Genomic DNA, 14,014 nt, shown 5'->3' on the forward strand with positions numbered 1-14,014 from the left:
GAGTGGGGCAGCTGAGGACCGGGTGCCCCTTGGGCCCAGCAGGGCACCGAACCCTGGGCTGTGGAAACCGTGTTTGTTCGCAGCCCTCATGCAGGGTGCTGGTGAAGGTTAGAGGAGGTCACTGACTCGAAGTTTCTTGGCACGGAACCTGACAGGTAGATTCCCCTGCTCATGTGTTCTTCCTTGTGCCCGCCATCCAGTCCTCACGTGGGGAGCAGCTGCCACGTGCTGGACACTGTGTAGGCACGGCTGTTGACCTTGGTCCTCTGTGTATCCACAGCAAGATCCCAGATCAGAGTGACTCGACTGTAAAGTCTAACGTTCCAGAATCAATTCTGGGATGCTGTGCATTTTTTAAAGCTAATTTTCCAGATGGTTTCTCCCTATTGAAAGTTTATCTAGAAAAGGGTCATCTCGCAGCTTTCACTTCTCTTCAAGTTGCTTCTCTTACTCTTACTGTTGTGCCTTTTTTAATATACTGCGGCTCTTAAAATCATCCCCTTTCATTCTATAATTCTAGCCCGAATAGATTTTATTACTACTAGACATAATTTCGGGGTTTGGTGTGCAATTTGCTAGGCTTTTATGGCCAGAAGCGAAAATTAATTTCCAGCTCTTATTTAGCCTGTGGAATAGCAGCAATTAAGTCTGCCAATATTTTTGTTTTTAAAGTCGAGTTGTTATTTTAAATTGTACCTCGTTCTTAGGAAGGGGGAGGGGGCCAGTGGTAGTGGGTGGAAAGCACTGTGGCGTTCCCGCGATGGCTGACCCCTTGCTGACAGAAGATGGCAAACCTTCCTCTCACCTGTCTGCAGAGGCCCGAGCAGAGGAAGCAGGGGAAGGCTGGCAGGGGCAGGGTGCTTGCAGCGACCTTCATGGCCTCCTGCTGGAGATCCAGGCTCTACGGCAGCAGCTGGAGCGGAGCATCGAAACCAACCACAGCCTGCAGAGCAAGCTCGAGGAGCAGCTGGCGCAGGGGTCACAGATGGCCCAGGCGGGAGCCCTCACCCTGGCTGTCCAAACTGTGTCCATGCCCGAGCAGCCCCTTCAGCCAGACAGACCTGGTATGACAGCTGCCTCACCTCGCCCTCTGTGTGTCTGTGTGTGGCATGTGTGCTTCTGAATGGTCCCTTTCCCTGGGGGTGTGTCTCTAGTAGTGTAGACACTTGATGACCCTGGGAACTCAAGGACCTTCCAGGAATTAGCTGCACCTCCAGCTCCATGGTGGAGTCTCTGCCTGGTGCGGCTCAGCAAGCCAGGTGGACTTCTAGTACCCTCATGGCCTCTGGGCTCGCTCCTCCCATCAATTCTGACCTGCCTCAGAAGAGAACCCATGCCTTTTGGTCTAGCTCTCAGCGTGTTTCAGGACCCAGAGCATCCTGGGAGGTGTGGCAGGGGATGTGTCTCATGTTTGCTCTGAAGAGTGTTGCCGAGCCCTGGAGAGGATGTGGAGGGCAGCAGGAAGAGGAGAGGACACCTCGGCCACCGGCCCAGCGAATGGTCAGGCACAAAGCAGTCAGCCGGGCCTTGCCCTCTGCCGTGTAGAGGGAGGAGCCTAGAGAAGGCGTGCGGCTTGGCCAGAGGGATGTAGCAAGGAGGTGGCAGAGCTGGAGTCGGATGCCATTTTCAGCTTTAGGTCCAGCATGGTCCTTGAGCCTACTGCAACTTCTGGACCTGCAGGGGTCTGGGAATTGTCGTCCACATGCCCTTGTGAGAGCATCCCTCCAGTGGGACGGAGAGCACCTGTGTGCTTTATAAACAAATGCCGTGCGGATGCAGGATTTGTCTTTCTTTGGGTTGGGAAGAAAGTCCACCACGATTAACCTAAAACAATTAGTCTGTTGTAGAACATATGGTGATTGGTGCAACAAATTCTCCCAGGTAAAGATTTAAAATTTTGATAGGAACAATAGAAAAAAACATGAAGGGAGAACATCCTTTATGATACGACACACTGATTTTGTTTTATACCTTTAAGAATTTCTCTTCATTTGTTAATCAGATACAGGTTTGACATTATAGTGCCCCAAATAGCTCTTATGCTACCCCGTGTCCTGTCTTTGATTTTCCTAGTGCCCCAGTGCCCTCGTTACCCTGCTTTCCCCACAGCCTAACAATGGTATCAGTCCCCACACCTTTAACCCGTTGGCCAGTGAAGTGGCCTCTGACTTGGCGCTCTATACATTTTGCTGTCCAGCAGTGTTCTTGGGATGAAGCCTGCCAGAGGAGTCTCGGGCAGCTGGGGAGGTGCCACCCTGTTGCCTTCTAGCCAGTTGGGTGCTAGCAGCATGCACAGACCATGGCGCAAGGCAACTTCATCCGCACTGGGCTCCAGCAGCTTGAATGTAGTCTGCTCCTGGGCCTGTTGGGGGCTTTGAGGGAACAGGACGCAGAGATGGTGTTGAGTGGGCGAGAGGAGATTGAAGCAGGGAGAGTGCTGGGGCCTGGGAAGGCAGCTTTGGGCTGCTGGTGTGCTCTGACAGTGAGTGCAGAAGTGGCCACGGGCATGCCTCTGGGAGCCAGCTTCGGGCTCTCAGTGCTGTCTCAGCAGAGTGTCCTTGGCTTTCCTCGAGTCAGGATTGGGCTGATTCCAGCGGCAGCAGTATTTTTTTTTTCCCCCTTTGTGAAAGACTTTTCAGGGCTGCGTTTGAGTACATGTGTGTGAAGATTCTGTTTCAGAGGCTGCTAACTGGTTCCTCCGCAAGCAGCTTCCTTTGGGAGGTGCTGCCAGTAGACTGCCCACCCCACAACGAGGGGAGCGGGGTTGGCTAGAAAAGAGCCCAAATCAGGGCTAAGACCCAGACACAGGGCTGTGTCAGCGACATGGTGGGTCAGGCCAGCCAGACCCCTTCTCTCTCAACCCTGGGTCCCACCTCCTGTGCAGGTGAGTGACAACGCCTGCCCACCCCCCAGAACTGTCATTGTGAAAGTGCGTTATAAATGTCCCAAGGTCATCTGTGTAGTGTCTATTGATTTTGCCTCCTAAAAACATTGCAAATGCATCGTGTCCCCCGCCCCCCACTCCCTGCTGTGCATTCTTGGAGGTCACTCTGCTCTCACCCAGTGACTCCAGCAGTCTCCCAGTTCGCGCTGCCAGTCCCAAACCTGTGTCTGAGCTTGACATTGCCCTGTCTGAAACCTTTGCATGAGGCCACAAGAGGCAAGGCTCTGTCCTGGTATTCCATCTCCTCCTTTCCTGGCTCCCGGGCTGAGGCCACAGAATCTGCTGTTTTTCCCACCTTTATGTCTTTGCCCCTGCTCATTCTCCTGCCTGGCACTTTCAATCACAATTGCTTTTAAAACTCTGTGCATGGGCCCGGTGCGATAGTGTAGTGATTAAAGCCCACACCTTGCACGCCTGGGATCCCATGTGGGCGCCAGTTCTAATCCCGGCAGCCCTGCTTCCCATCCAGCTTCCTGCTTGTGGCCTGGGAAAGCAGTTGAGGACAGGCCAAAGCTATGGGACCCTGCACCTGCGTGGGAGATCTGGAAGAGCTCCTGGCTTCGGATTGGCTCAGCTCTAGCTGCTGCAGTCACTTGGGGAATGAACCATCAGGTGGAAGATCTTCCTCTCTGTTTCTCCTCCTCTCTGTATATCCGCCTTTCAATAAAAATAAATAAATCTATTAAAAAAAAACCAACAACCCTGTGCAGGTGGTAGCCTTGGGGAAATCCCTGCTGGGGTCAGCATCTCCCACCTGAGCCCCTATGAAGCTCCCACCATGGGCCCTGATCACAGTGCAGTGGAAACTGCCTGTCCACTTGCCTGACCAGAAGGTTCTTCCATGGAAGGGATGGGCGTGGCAGCTCTGCCCCCTGGCACCTGCTTGGTTCCTGGAAGGACAGATGCCCAAGGAAGATTTGAGTGATGCGTATGTGTGAGTTCCTTGCCCTGGTTTCAATCCCGTATCTCTTGTACCGATGGCAGGGAAATAAACTGCTCATTTTCCTTCTCTTGTTTTGCGTTTTGCAGGCAGTGACAAATGTCCTGTGTTGAGTGGTAACTCATTTGAACTGTGTGACTCTACCCAAGACGTGACACCCAAGTCAGGTGCGAAGCCAAGTCTGGGTTACTACCGTGTGTTGGTGTGGCAGTAAGGAATCGGGTTTCTGATCCCAACTCAGAAAGGTGTTTAGCAGGGGTCTGGGATTTCCACTTCTCACTCTGCCTGATGATTTCCTTCCAGCCAGCTAGTCTATGCTGGTGTTCTGCTCCACAGCCAGTTCTTGGGGTTCCTCTTACTCTGGGGTAAAGTGTGGTCCTGCAGCAGCTGGCCCCAGTGAGCCTGCTCAGCCTCGTTGCCTTCTCTGGTGTAGACACACAGACAGCGCACCAGCTTGTAGCCGGCCCCGAATGCTCATCTCCCTGTGGTTTTCAGACCCGTGAAAGCCCTGCTCCTTCCTCCAGACCTGTCCAAAGGCCCTGTGCCCAGCTACAGGCCACCTTCTCACACTTGGCATGCCTCCTGTTGGGCGTGACCCTGATACCTGTTCAGTCCAGCTCCCCTCTCGCTGCTCCGGGGGAGCCTTCCCCAAAGCCCTTTCTCACCCCACCCACCCAGCCATGCTGCTGTTCCCCTGTCTGTATTCCTATCCCACCCAGTTCTGCTGGGACACAGCTCCAGCTAACCCAGCGGGCTCTGGTTAGCAGGCATTGACTAAGTTAGCTTGACTGTCTCCCAAAAGGTGAATGACAAGCCCCAGATGGGGTGTTAGCAGAGGCCAGGGAACTGGCCCTGTCTTCCCTTCCAGACTTGCCTTGTGAAGCTGGGGTATGTGCGGGCCTGACATCCGGCCTCCCATCTTGCAGCTTCAGAGACTCCTCTTCCATCTCCGAGTGACATGGATTCCCTCTCCTGCAACAGCGGCAGCTCGGCAGCCAGCAACCCCCACGTGCCCTCCCTGGGTGTTGGCCACCGTCTGTGGGCCAGCAAAAGCGGTTGCCACGTCTTGGGACTGATTGAGGACTACGAAGCCCTGTGCAAGCAGATTGACCAGAGCCAGAGGCTGCTTGCTGAGATGGACACGAAAGCCCAAGAGGCTCCAGGCCCCACAGGCCATGGGCTGGGGACAAAGGTAAGCTGCTGAGCTGGAGGGAGAGATGTGCATTGTGGGCAGTGAGTTTAAGGGCTTACCGTGGGTGCCGAGGGCAGCTGGCATGCTGCCTTGGTGAAGCCAGGCACCAGGAAGAGGGACTGGGAGGGAGGTTTAGCCCACGAAAGCAGCAGGTCTGTTGCAGTGGAGGGGCCAGGAAGAGGTTGTTTGTGCACCCTGTGTCACTGCACCTGCCTCCATCTCCCATCTCCACCACCTTCTCCTCTGCCCATCTGCCTGTCTGCCCATCTGCATGTCTACCTGTTGGCTCCCGGTCTCTGGGGAACTGGGGGCGTTTGCTCAGGTCCTGGCCTTCTGTTCTCCAGCAGCTGCTTTGCAGTGGCCTTGGACAGCAGGAGTCCTGGGTCATGGCAGGTGTCTCCCAGCCCTTGGGCAGAGGAGTGTAGTGTGAGAGTTGATGGCCTCTGTCCAGAAACCCTGAGGTGATGGCGTCCCCAGGCCTCCTGCCTCCCTGCCGTCACCTCCCAAGGTGCCCTGTCCTGAGCAGGCTGCACTGTGGGTCACTTCCCTCCTCGGCACCCCTGCTGTCCCCCTTGCATGTGATGTAGTCTTCCCTGTGGTCACCTTCTCTGGGCCCTCTCCGGGTTCTTCCTGAGGCCGCCTGAGTCCCCTGCTTCCTGACACCTCTTTTGACTTATTTTATTTTGCTTTCCTGCAGCATAAAAAAAAATCAATTTTACATTTCACATTCCTCTAGGTAATAGCTCTGCGAGGATAGGGGTCGTGTCCGTTTTGCTTAGTCACATCCGCTGCTAGCTAGGGCCTGGCGTTCAAGAGATGCTTGCCAACAACTGTTTCTTGAATAAATTAATAAATATTGGTAAAGTTCTTTTCTCTCTTGATTAAAACATTTTTTTTTTTTGCATGAAAGTTAGAAATTGTGGGAAAGCATAAAAGACACCCATAAAAACACTGCCCAGAGAGATCAGCACTTAACGTTTTGATGTGTGTACCTTTAGGCTGATCAAACCCACCCCTAGATACATGACTTTCCTAGCATTCAGTTCGCATATTCACATTTTTTCTCCCCTTACTTAATCTTTTTCTAGCCCTTGCTTTTTCATGGTTGCCGAATAAGCTAATGCGCGGCCATTCCATGAGTTGGTTCTTCTTTCCCTGTTGGATGCAGTCTCCTGCCTGGGTCTGATCGCATTTCCAACTAGGCAGGGAGTGGGGTTATGGGTTCACAGGTGTGAGCTTGCGAGGGCTCTTACTGCTGACTGTTCTTCTTCACCTCTATCCCTGTGCTTTTGTCTTCATGAGCGTTTTCATGAATGAAGATATTTTGTCACCTTGATACTTACAAAGGATGCATGGTGTTTTTTTTTTGCATGTGTTTGTTTTATGATGTGTGAAGACAAAGGCTCTTTTAATTTATTTTCTTCTTCTTTTTGTGTTTCCCCTGGGTCACAGTCTTTGTTTTCTCATGTCCTTGACCTAATTTGAATTCGTTTCTGGCAGCAGAGGGCGAAAGCGTCCAGCAGGCTCTGGTACCACAGGTGCGGTGAGCAGGTCCATCTGATGGGACTGCTCAGGACGGGGCATCCGCTTGCCCTTGACGTCCATCACCCAAAGAGCCTCCAAGGACCAGAGCTGAATGGCCGCTGTGCGCTCCTCTTCTCGTGTAATAGCTGTGGATAATGCTGGAAGTTATTCAAAGGTTGTTGTGTTAGGCTGAGGTTGCTACTGAAATGCTCTCACAACCTCCAGCTTGCCGATCTATGAGAACAACACAGTGGTGGCAGGCATGTAGCCCCGGGCTCGTGCTCAACCTCTGCACCCCACCTACCCCTAACGTTTACTGCTCTCCAGTCCTTTCCAGGAGCGCTTGTGACAGCCTCTCACCCTCATGTCCCCCACTACCCGTGCAGGCTTCACACTTGGCGTCTCTCAGCAAGTTCCTCACCAGCGTGGACACAGCCAAGCTGCTGCTCAAAGAGGCCTCAAGGCTCCTGAGGCACCTCTGGAGAGTGTCCCTCCCCACGGGTGGCCAGTGCACCCTCCACTGCGAGCAGGTAGGTGTTCTGCATAGCTCACAAGCCCAGGGAGGCCTCTGGGGCCTGGGTCTCAGTTCCTCCTGGTCCAGCCCAGGGCTGATGCCCAGCCAAAGTGCCCTCCGTGTGGGGTCCATGTCAGGAGGAACAGGTGAATTTGTCAGGGCGTGACCCTTTCCTGCACCTGTGAACTTAGCTCACGACCTTGGCCTGAGTGGGCACCACCCCACTCCTGCCCCTGAGCCAGCAGTCAGGCTCACACAACTGGCCAGGCAGCGGGTGTTCTTTCTGTTCTAGGCCTGCAGCCTGGAGTGGCTCATGGATTAGCTCCATCTTTTTGGCTTACATCCCCTTCTCTCTGGCCTTCTGAGTTTGATTGCTAGCTTTTTGTTTTTTTAAGACTGTTTTATTTGAAAGAAAGAGTTACAGAGAGAAGGAGAAACAGAGAGTTTCCATCTGCTGGTTCACTCCTAAATTGGCTTCAACATCTGGAGCTGAGTCGGGCCAAGGCTCAGAGCGCTCATGCAGGTCTCCCACATGGGTGCAAAAACCCAGGGACTTGGACCATCTTCCACTTCTGCCCCAAGAGCATTAGCAGGGAGCTGGATCAGAAGTGGAACAGCCTGGACTTGGAATGCTGGCATCAGAGGTGATGGCTTAACCTTCTGCACCACCACACCATCCCTGTTGATAGCTTTCATCATGGCATTGGAGAAGCACTGGTTCATACTGAATGAACCACCTGGGAGGGGCGGGAATCAGGCCAGGTAGACACCATGCCCTAATTTCCACTGGGGTGGAAATGGGCCCTTATTCTGGCTGTCAGAGAAATTCCTAGAAAAAGAACATGTAGATGAGGCAGGCATGATGGCTTAAGTGACTAATCTGCTTGCAAGTGCCAGCAGCCCATATGAGTGCCGGTTCAAGTCCAACTGCTCCACTTCCCATCCAGCTTCCTGATTATAGCCTGGGAAAGCAGCAGAGGCTTGCCCAAGACCTTGGGATCCTATACCCAAATGGATGACCCGGAAGAAACTCCAAGGTTCTGGCTTTGGATCGGCTCAGCTCCTGCCGGTCACTGAGGTCATTTGGGGAATGAACTAGTGGGTGGAAAATCTTTCTATATGCCTTTCCAGTAAAAGTAAATACATCTTGAAGAAAAATGAAACAAAAGAAAAAGAAGATCATGCAGGTAAAGGAAGTATTGGAGTTGGTCCGGCCTGGAGCCCCTTTTACTCAGCCACCCTGCCAGGGCTTGTCAGCTGGAAGGCAAGGGGACATGACCATTCCAGAAACACCTCAGATGGCCTGCTCTCAGACCTGGCAGCCGTGACAGTGGGTCACCAGTGAGACCGCCCCCTGCCTGCCGTGAGGGTTCCCTCTCAGACCCTCAGAGGCACCAGGCTCAGGGCTGTGGATGGCCACTTGGCTGCGGAGGCCAGCCGTTCCTTACCCACTGGCTGGTGGCGTGGTAGGTGGAAGACAGTACCAGAGAGGGAGGGCACGGCCTGCCGGTCCAGCCCGCTTGGCCTCTTCTTCCTTCTAACCCAGCACACTTCCTTTTTCGGCTCAGGCGCCTGCAGGGTCTGACGGCCTGGACTGTCCTGGCCCACCCATGGCTGGCTTCTCCTCTTGCCTTCCAAGGCAGCTGAAGCATGACATGAGCTGCAGAGGGCGCCTGCTTTCCTTATGGCCCTTGTCACCACTGTCTGTTCAGTAGTGTCTGTCTGCCTCTGTTTTCCTGCAGGGGCCCATGTCCATTTCTTCCTGCTTTTGGATGAATGAATAATTCCTTCCCATACTCCCCAGCTAGTCTCTGCCCCATATGATTTTTTTAAAAGGATTTATTTATTTTTCATCACAAAGTCAGATATACAGAGAGGAGGAGAGACAGAGAAGAAGAACTTCCGTCCGGGGATTCACTCCCCCAAGTGAGTGCAACGGCTGGTACTGCGCTGATCCAAAGCCTGGAACCAGGAACCTCTTCTGGGTCTCCCACACGGGTGCAGGGTCCCAAAGCTTTGGGCTATCCTCGACTGCTTTCCCAGGCCACAGGCAGGGAGCTGGATGGGAAGTGGAGCTGCTGGGATTAGAACCAGCACCCATATGGGATCCTGGCGCGTTCAAGGCGAGGACTTTAGCCGCTAGGCCATGCCAACAGGCCTCCCTATATGATTTTTAAAACAAACAGCTCTGAAGTCTGAATCAAACAGCTGACCCCAAGTGCCCTGCATTTGTTTTTAGCACATAGTACTAGTAGCTGTTTGTTAAATTAACAGAATACAGTACAGTTCTTTTCAAAAGTTGTTTTTCATTTTATTTGAAAGGCAGAGAGAATTCTAGTTGCACCTCAAGTACCTAAAACAGCTAGGGTCCAGGCAGCCTGCAGCCAGGAGCCCGGCACTCAGGGCCCAGGCAGCCTGCAGCCAGGAGCCCGGCACTCAGTACCATTCCCCTCCTCGCTCCCTCTCCCCGCCACCTCCCAGTGCTACCTCCTTTCTTCCCTCTCTCTCTTTTTTTAATTTTTGAGATAACACCCTTTAGACTGACACCACAGTAATGAGCTTAACTTCACTAGATAAGAGGTTTTCCAAGTGAAAAGCGAAGAGACCTTAGTGCAGTGGGAGTACAGACAGCAGCTATAAACAGTGATCGAATAGAAAAGCCATTTCACCCCTATGGAGTAAATTCTAAAGTAATCACGGATCACTAAAACTTTGGTAGTATAATATTAACTACTGCTTTGACAAAGAAATAAACGAAGTTTTACAAAATTATATTTGCAGCATAAGCACTTTGTCAGACCCTCACCTCCCCAAATATAGTTCTTTTATATGTACTTGTATATAAAATATGCGCACACACAAAAGCCACCGCAATCCTCCCGCACTTGTAATTTGTGCAGGGATGGTTGGTGTGTGCGACAACTCGTGCTTTCTCTGGGTTTCTCAGGCAGTTGGGAATGCGCACCTGCATGGCATAGAACCTGAGGGCCAGAAAAGGGGCACGCGAGAGGCTGCGGGTGCACCCAGAGCCCCTGTGTGGTGTTACATTGCCTCCTGCCACTTTCTTGGCACTTCCTGTTTCATGCAGTGTTTTTTTACTCAGTGTGAAATGTGTGCAAAGCAGATTTCCAGGTTTTTACCAGCAGCCCAATGTCGATTCCTACCTGGCTTTTTGTTCCATGAATATAACTGGTCCTTTGTGGTTTTGTTCCATTTTATTTTTGACTGACACAAAATTAATACCCGTGTACGGGCTATGGGATGTTCATGTTCATGTTGGGCAGTGATGAACTCGGCGTCTCCATCACTTCACACAGTCACTGCTTCTTTGTGATGAGAACACTGAAAATCCTCCCTTCTGACTTCTGAAATACACACTGCAGTGTCGCTCATAGGAGTCTCTGCCCTCCAACACTTAGTCCCCCATGGCCGTCGCCGTGACATTGGCCTCTGACTGAAATCTTGCCTGTTGCCCCCGTGTCTCCTTCCCTGTCTCTTCAGCAGCTATGAGATCATCACTTCGAGATGTGTCTCCTGGGTTCATCCGTACAGTCACAAAGGACGAGACTGCATTCTTTTCTTAGCAGCTGAACAGTATTTCGTTATACAAACACACACACTTGTATCTGTTTGTCGGTTGATGGGTGCTTAGGCAACGCCGTGATTAAGGTGGGGGTGCCAGCATCTCTTCAGCAGCTTGACCTGGGCTCATCTCCTGTGGATTTGTACCCCAGTGGTGGGATCACAAAGTGGTTCTATTTTTAATTTTGTGGTAGATGTTAAACAATTTTATGCCGGCAATTTTGGCAGCTTACATGAAGTGCTTGTATTTCTTTAAAAACAAATTCAGAAAATATACATGTGGAGGAGAGAATTTTGAATAGACCCATGGATATGTAAGAAATTGAATTTATTGAAAAAGCCACACTTCCCTCCTTCCCCCCAGAGATAATTAAAGGCCTGAGTAGTATCCCTGGAAAGTTCTGCTAAACACTTAAAGAAGAAATAATAACACAATCGTAAGTCGTTCCAGAAAATAAGGAAGAACTGTGTTTTCCAACTCATTTTAAGAGATCAGTGTAATCCTGGTTTTAAAATTTAATGAGTACAGGGAAAACATTTATAAAACTATAGTTGAAATTATTGAAAGTGGAAAAGCAAAACCTTAATGTATAGCAAATGACATCCAGAAAAAAAGTGCAAGTAAGACTCGGGCCATCGGATGGCCTTCTCTGTCCGCAGTTTCAGCCCCACTGCCCACCTGAGCCGGTGTGCTCGCAGGGTGGTGGGGTCTTACTCTGACTTCTCATGTAGGGATTCCCTGTGCCTTTTCCTTTTTTTTTTTTTAATATATTTAGATTTATTTATTTTATCAGAAAGTCAAATTAGAAAGAGAAGGAGAGACAGAGAGGAAGATCTTTCGTCCATTGGTTCACTCCACAAGTGGCCGCAATAGCTGGAGCTGAGCTGATCTAAAGCCGGGAGCCAGGAGGTTCTTCTGGATCCTCCCTGTGGGTGCAGTGTCCCAAGGCTTTGAGTTGTCCTTGACAGCTTTCCCAGGCCACAGGCAGGGAGCTGGATGGGACTTTAACCACTAGGCTTTCTCCCTGCCTCCCTCCCTCCCTCCCTCCTTCCCTCTCTTCCCTCCCTCCCTTCCCTCCCTCCTCCCTCTCCTTTCTCTTTCTCTCTCTTTCTCTCTCTCTCTTTCTCCCTCCTCCCTCACTTCTTCTCTCCTCCCTCTCTCTCCCCTTTCTTCCCTCCCTTCCCTCCCCTCCCTCCATTCCTCCCCCATCCCTCCCCCTCTTCCATTTGGGGATAGTATTTTTGCTTGCTGGGCCCTATTCCATCCTTCCTTCCCTCTCCCTCCCTCCCTTCCTCCCTTCCTCTCTCAACCCCTCCCTTCTCCCTCCATCCTTTCCCCTCACTCCATTCCTCCCTTCCCCTTCCCTCCCCTCTACTCCCACCTCTTTTCCTCCCTCCCCTCCTTCTTTCCTTCCTTTTTCACTTTTATTTGAAAGGCAGAGTTACAGAAAGGAAAGAGAGAGCTTTCATCCACTGGTTCACCCCCATGTGGCCCAGTAGGCTGCAGTTGAACTGGTCCAAAGCCAGGAACTTCTTCCAGTTCTCCCATGTGCATACTGGATCCAAGGCTTTGGGGCCTCCTCCACTGCTTTCCCAGGCCTGAAGCAGAAAACTGAATGAGAAGTAGAGCATCTGGGCCACGAACCAGTTCCCGTATGACGCGTGGAGACTTAGCCTACTATGCTGTGACTCTGGCGCCCCTTTCAGGGCCCCAGTGCTGGCAGTGAACTCCTTCAGGTTTTGCTTGTCCTGAAGATCCTTCTTCCTTTCTGAAGGACAGCTTTGCTGGGGTAGTATTCTTGTTTGGTGGATTTTTCCTTTCAGAAGTTTGAATGTTTCATCTTGTCTTCTACTGGCCTGTTAGATTTCTGCTGAGAAGTCTGCCATTAATCTAGTGAGTGTTTCCTCGTAAGTGGCTTGACACATTTCTTTTCTTTTCCTCTTCATTTCTTTCTTATAATGTTTACTGAATATGAAGTGCCTCGGAGAGGGTCTTGTGCTCAGATCTATGCGGGGTCCTGTGGGCATCTGGGGCCTCGATATCCATGCCTGTCCCACATTTGGAGCATTTCCAACATGTGTTTCATTGAAAATATTTTCTTTGACTCTTTCTCTTCTTGTTGCCCTCTTGAAGTACCTGTGATGTGAATGTTGCTTTCTTTATAGCACTCCCTAAGTCTTGAAGCCTGTCTTTGTTGCTGTTTTCATGGAGTTATTTCAAAATCTCAGGAATTGCTTCCTCCACCTTCCTAGTCCTGTGGATGCCTTCAGCAGTCTTGTTTTAATTTAATGAAAAAGGAGTGGGAGAGCGGGGAGAGGAGAAGGCAGCTGCACCTGTGTTCCCCCATCTGCTGGGGCACTCCCCGGATGTCTGCAAGGGCTGGGGCTGCAGCTGAGAGCCAGGAAAGCCATCCAGGTTGCCCTTGTAGTTGGCAGGAGCCCAATGACTGCATCGTCATGCCTGTCACCCAAGCAAGCGATTCTGCTTTGACAGGAAGTTGGGGTGAGGCGCTTGAGCTAGGAGTCAAGCCCAGGTACTCTGATGGGGGAACACAGGCATCATAAGCATTGGGCTAAATGCCTTCTTCTCTGCTGTATTCTTTTTTTAAATTTTTAATTGTTTTCTCTGTTGGTTTTTTTTTTAAAGATTTATTTTATTTTTATTGGAAAGGCGGTTATACAGAGAGGAGAGACAGAGAGGAAGATCTTCCGTCCGATGATTCACTCCCCAAGTGAGCACAACGGTCGATGCTATGCCAATCCGAAGCCAGGAGACTCTTCCAGGTCTCCCGTGCGCACGCAGGGTCGCAAAACTTTGGGCCGTCCTCTGCTGCTTTCCCAGGCCACAAGCGGGGAGCTGGATGGGAAGAGGGGCCACTGGGATTAGAACTGGCGCCCATATGGGATCCTGGGAGTGCAAGGCAAGGACCTTAACCACCACCGCGCCGGGCCCTCTCTATTGGTTTTTAAAGATTTATTTTTATTGGAAAGCCAGATATACAGAGAGAAAGATCTTCTGTTCGCTGATTAACTCCTCAAGTGGCCACAATGGCTGGAGCTGAGCCAAGCCAAAGCCAACTCCTCAGGTGGCCACAATGGCTGGAGCTGAGCCACGCCAAAGCCAGGAGCCTGGAGCCTCTTCCAGGTCTCCTACGTGGGTATAGGGTCCCAAAGCGCTGGGCCATCCTCAGCTACTCTCTCAGGCCACATCTACTCTATTGTTAATTTCATTTATTAAGCTTTTAGTTCCAAGATTTCTGATGTCTTTGTTATGATCTCTCTTTGCACAGTTTCTCCTGTATACCGTATATCATCTTG

General features: G+C 51.3%; 1 protein-coding gene across 1 annotated transcript in view; it reads left to right on the forward strand.

Annotated features, from left to right (window-relative positions):
- The window catches only part of CDK5RAP2 (CDK5 regulatory subunit associated protein 2), a 173,868-nt gene that overhangs the window by 152,598 nt on the left and 7,256 nt on the right, over window positions 1-14,014 (forward strand). The window contains exons 32-35 of the mRNA XM_040963828.1: window positions 828-1,064; window positions 3,974-4,051; window positions 4,811-5,076; window positions 6,987-7,130. Coding sequence (XP_040819762.1) covers window positions 828-1,064; window positions 3,974-4,051; window positions 4,811-5,076; window positions 6,987-7,130 — 725 coding nt within the window. The remainder of the gene's footprint in view (window positions 1-827; window positions 1,065-3,973; window positions 4,052-4,810; window positions 5,077-6,986; window positions 7,131-14,014) is intronic.

This window comes from Ochotona curzoniae, unplaced genomic scaffold (assembly GCF_017591425.1).
Source record: "Ochotona curzoniae isolate NIBS_2020 unplaced genomic scaffold, NIBS_Ocur_1.0 scaffold_3208, whole genome shotgun sequence".
Taxonomy (NCBI): Eukaryota; Metazoa; Chordata; class Mammalia; order Lagomorpha; family Ochotonidae; genus Ochotona; species Ochotona curzoniae.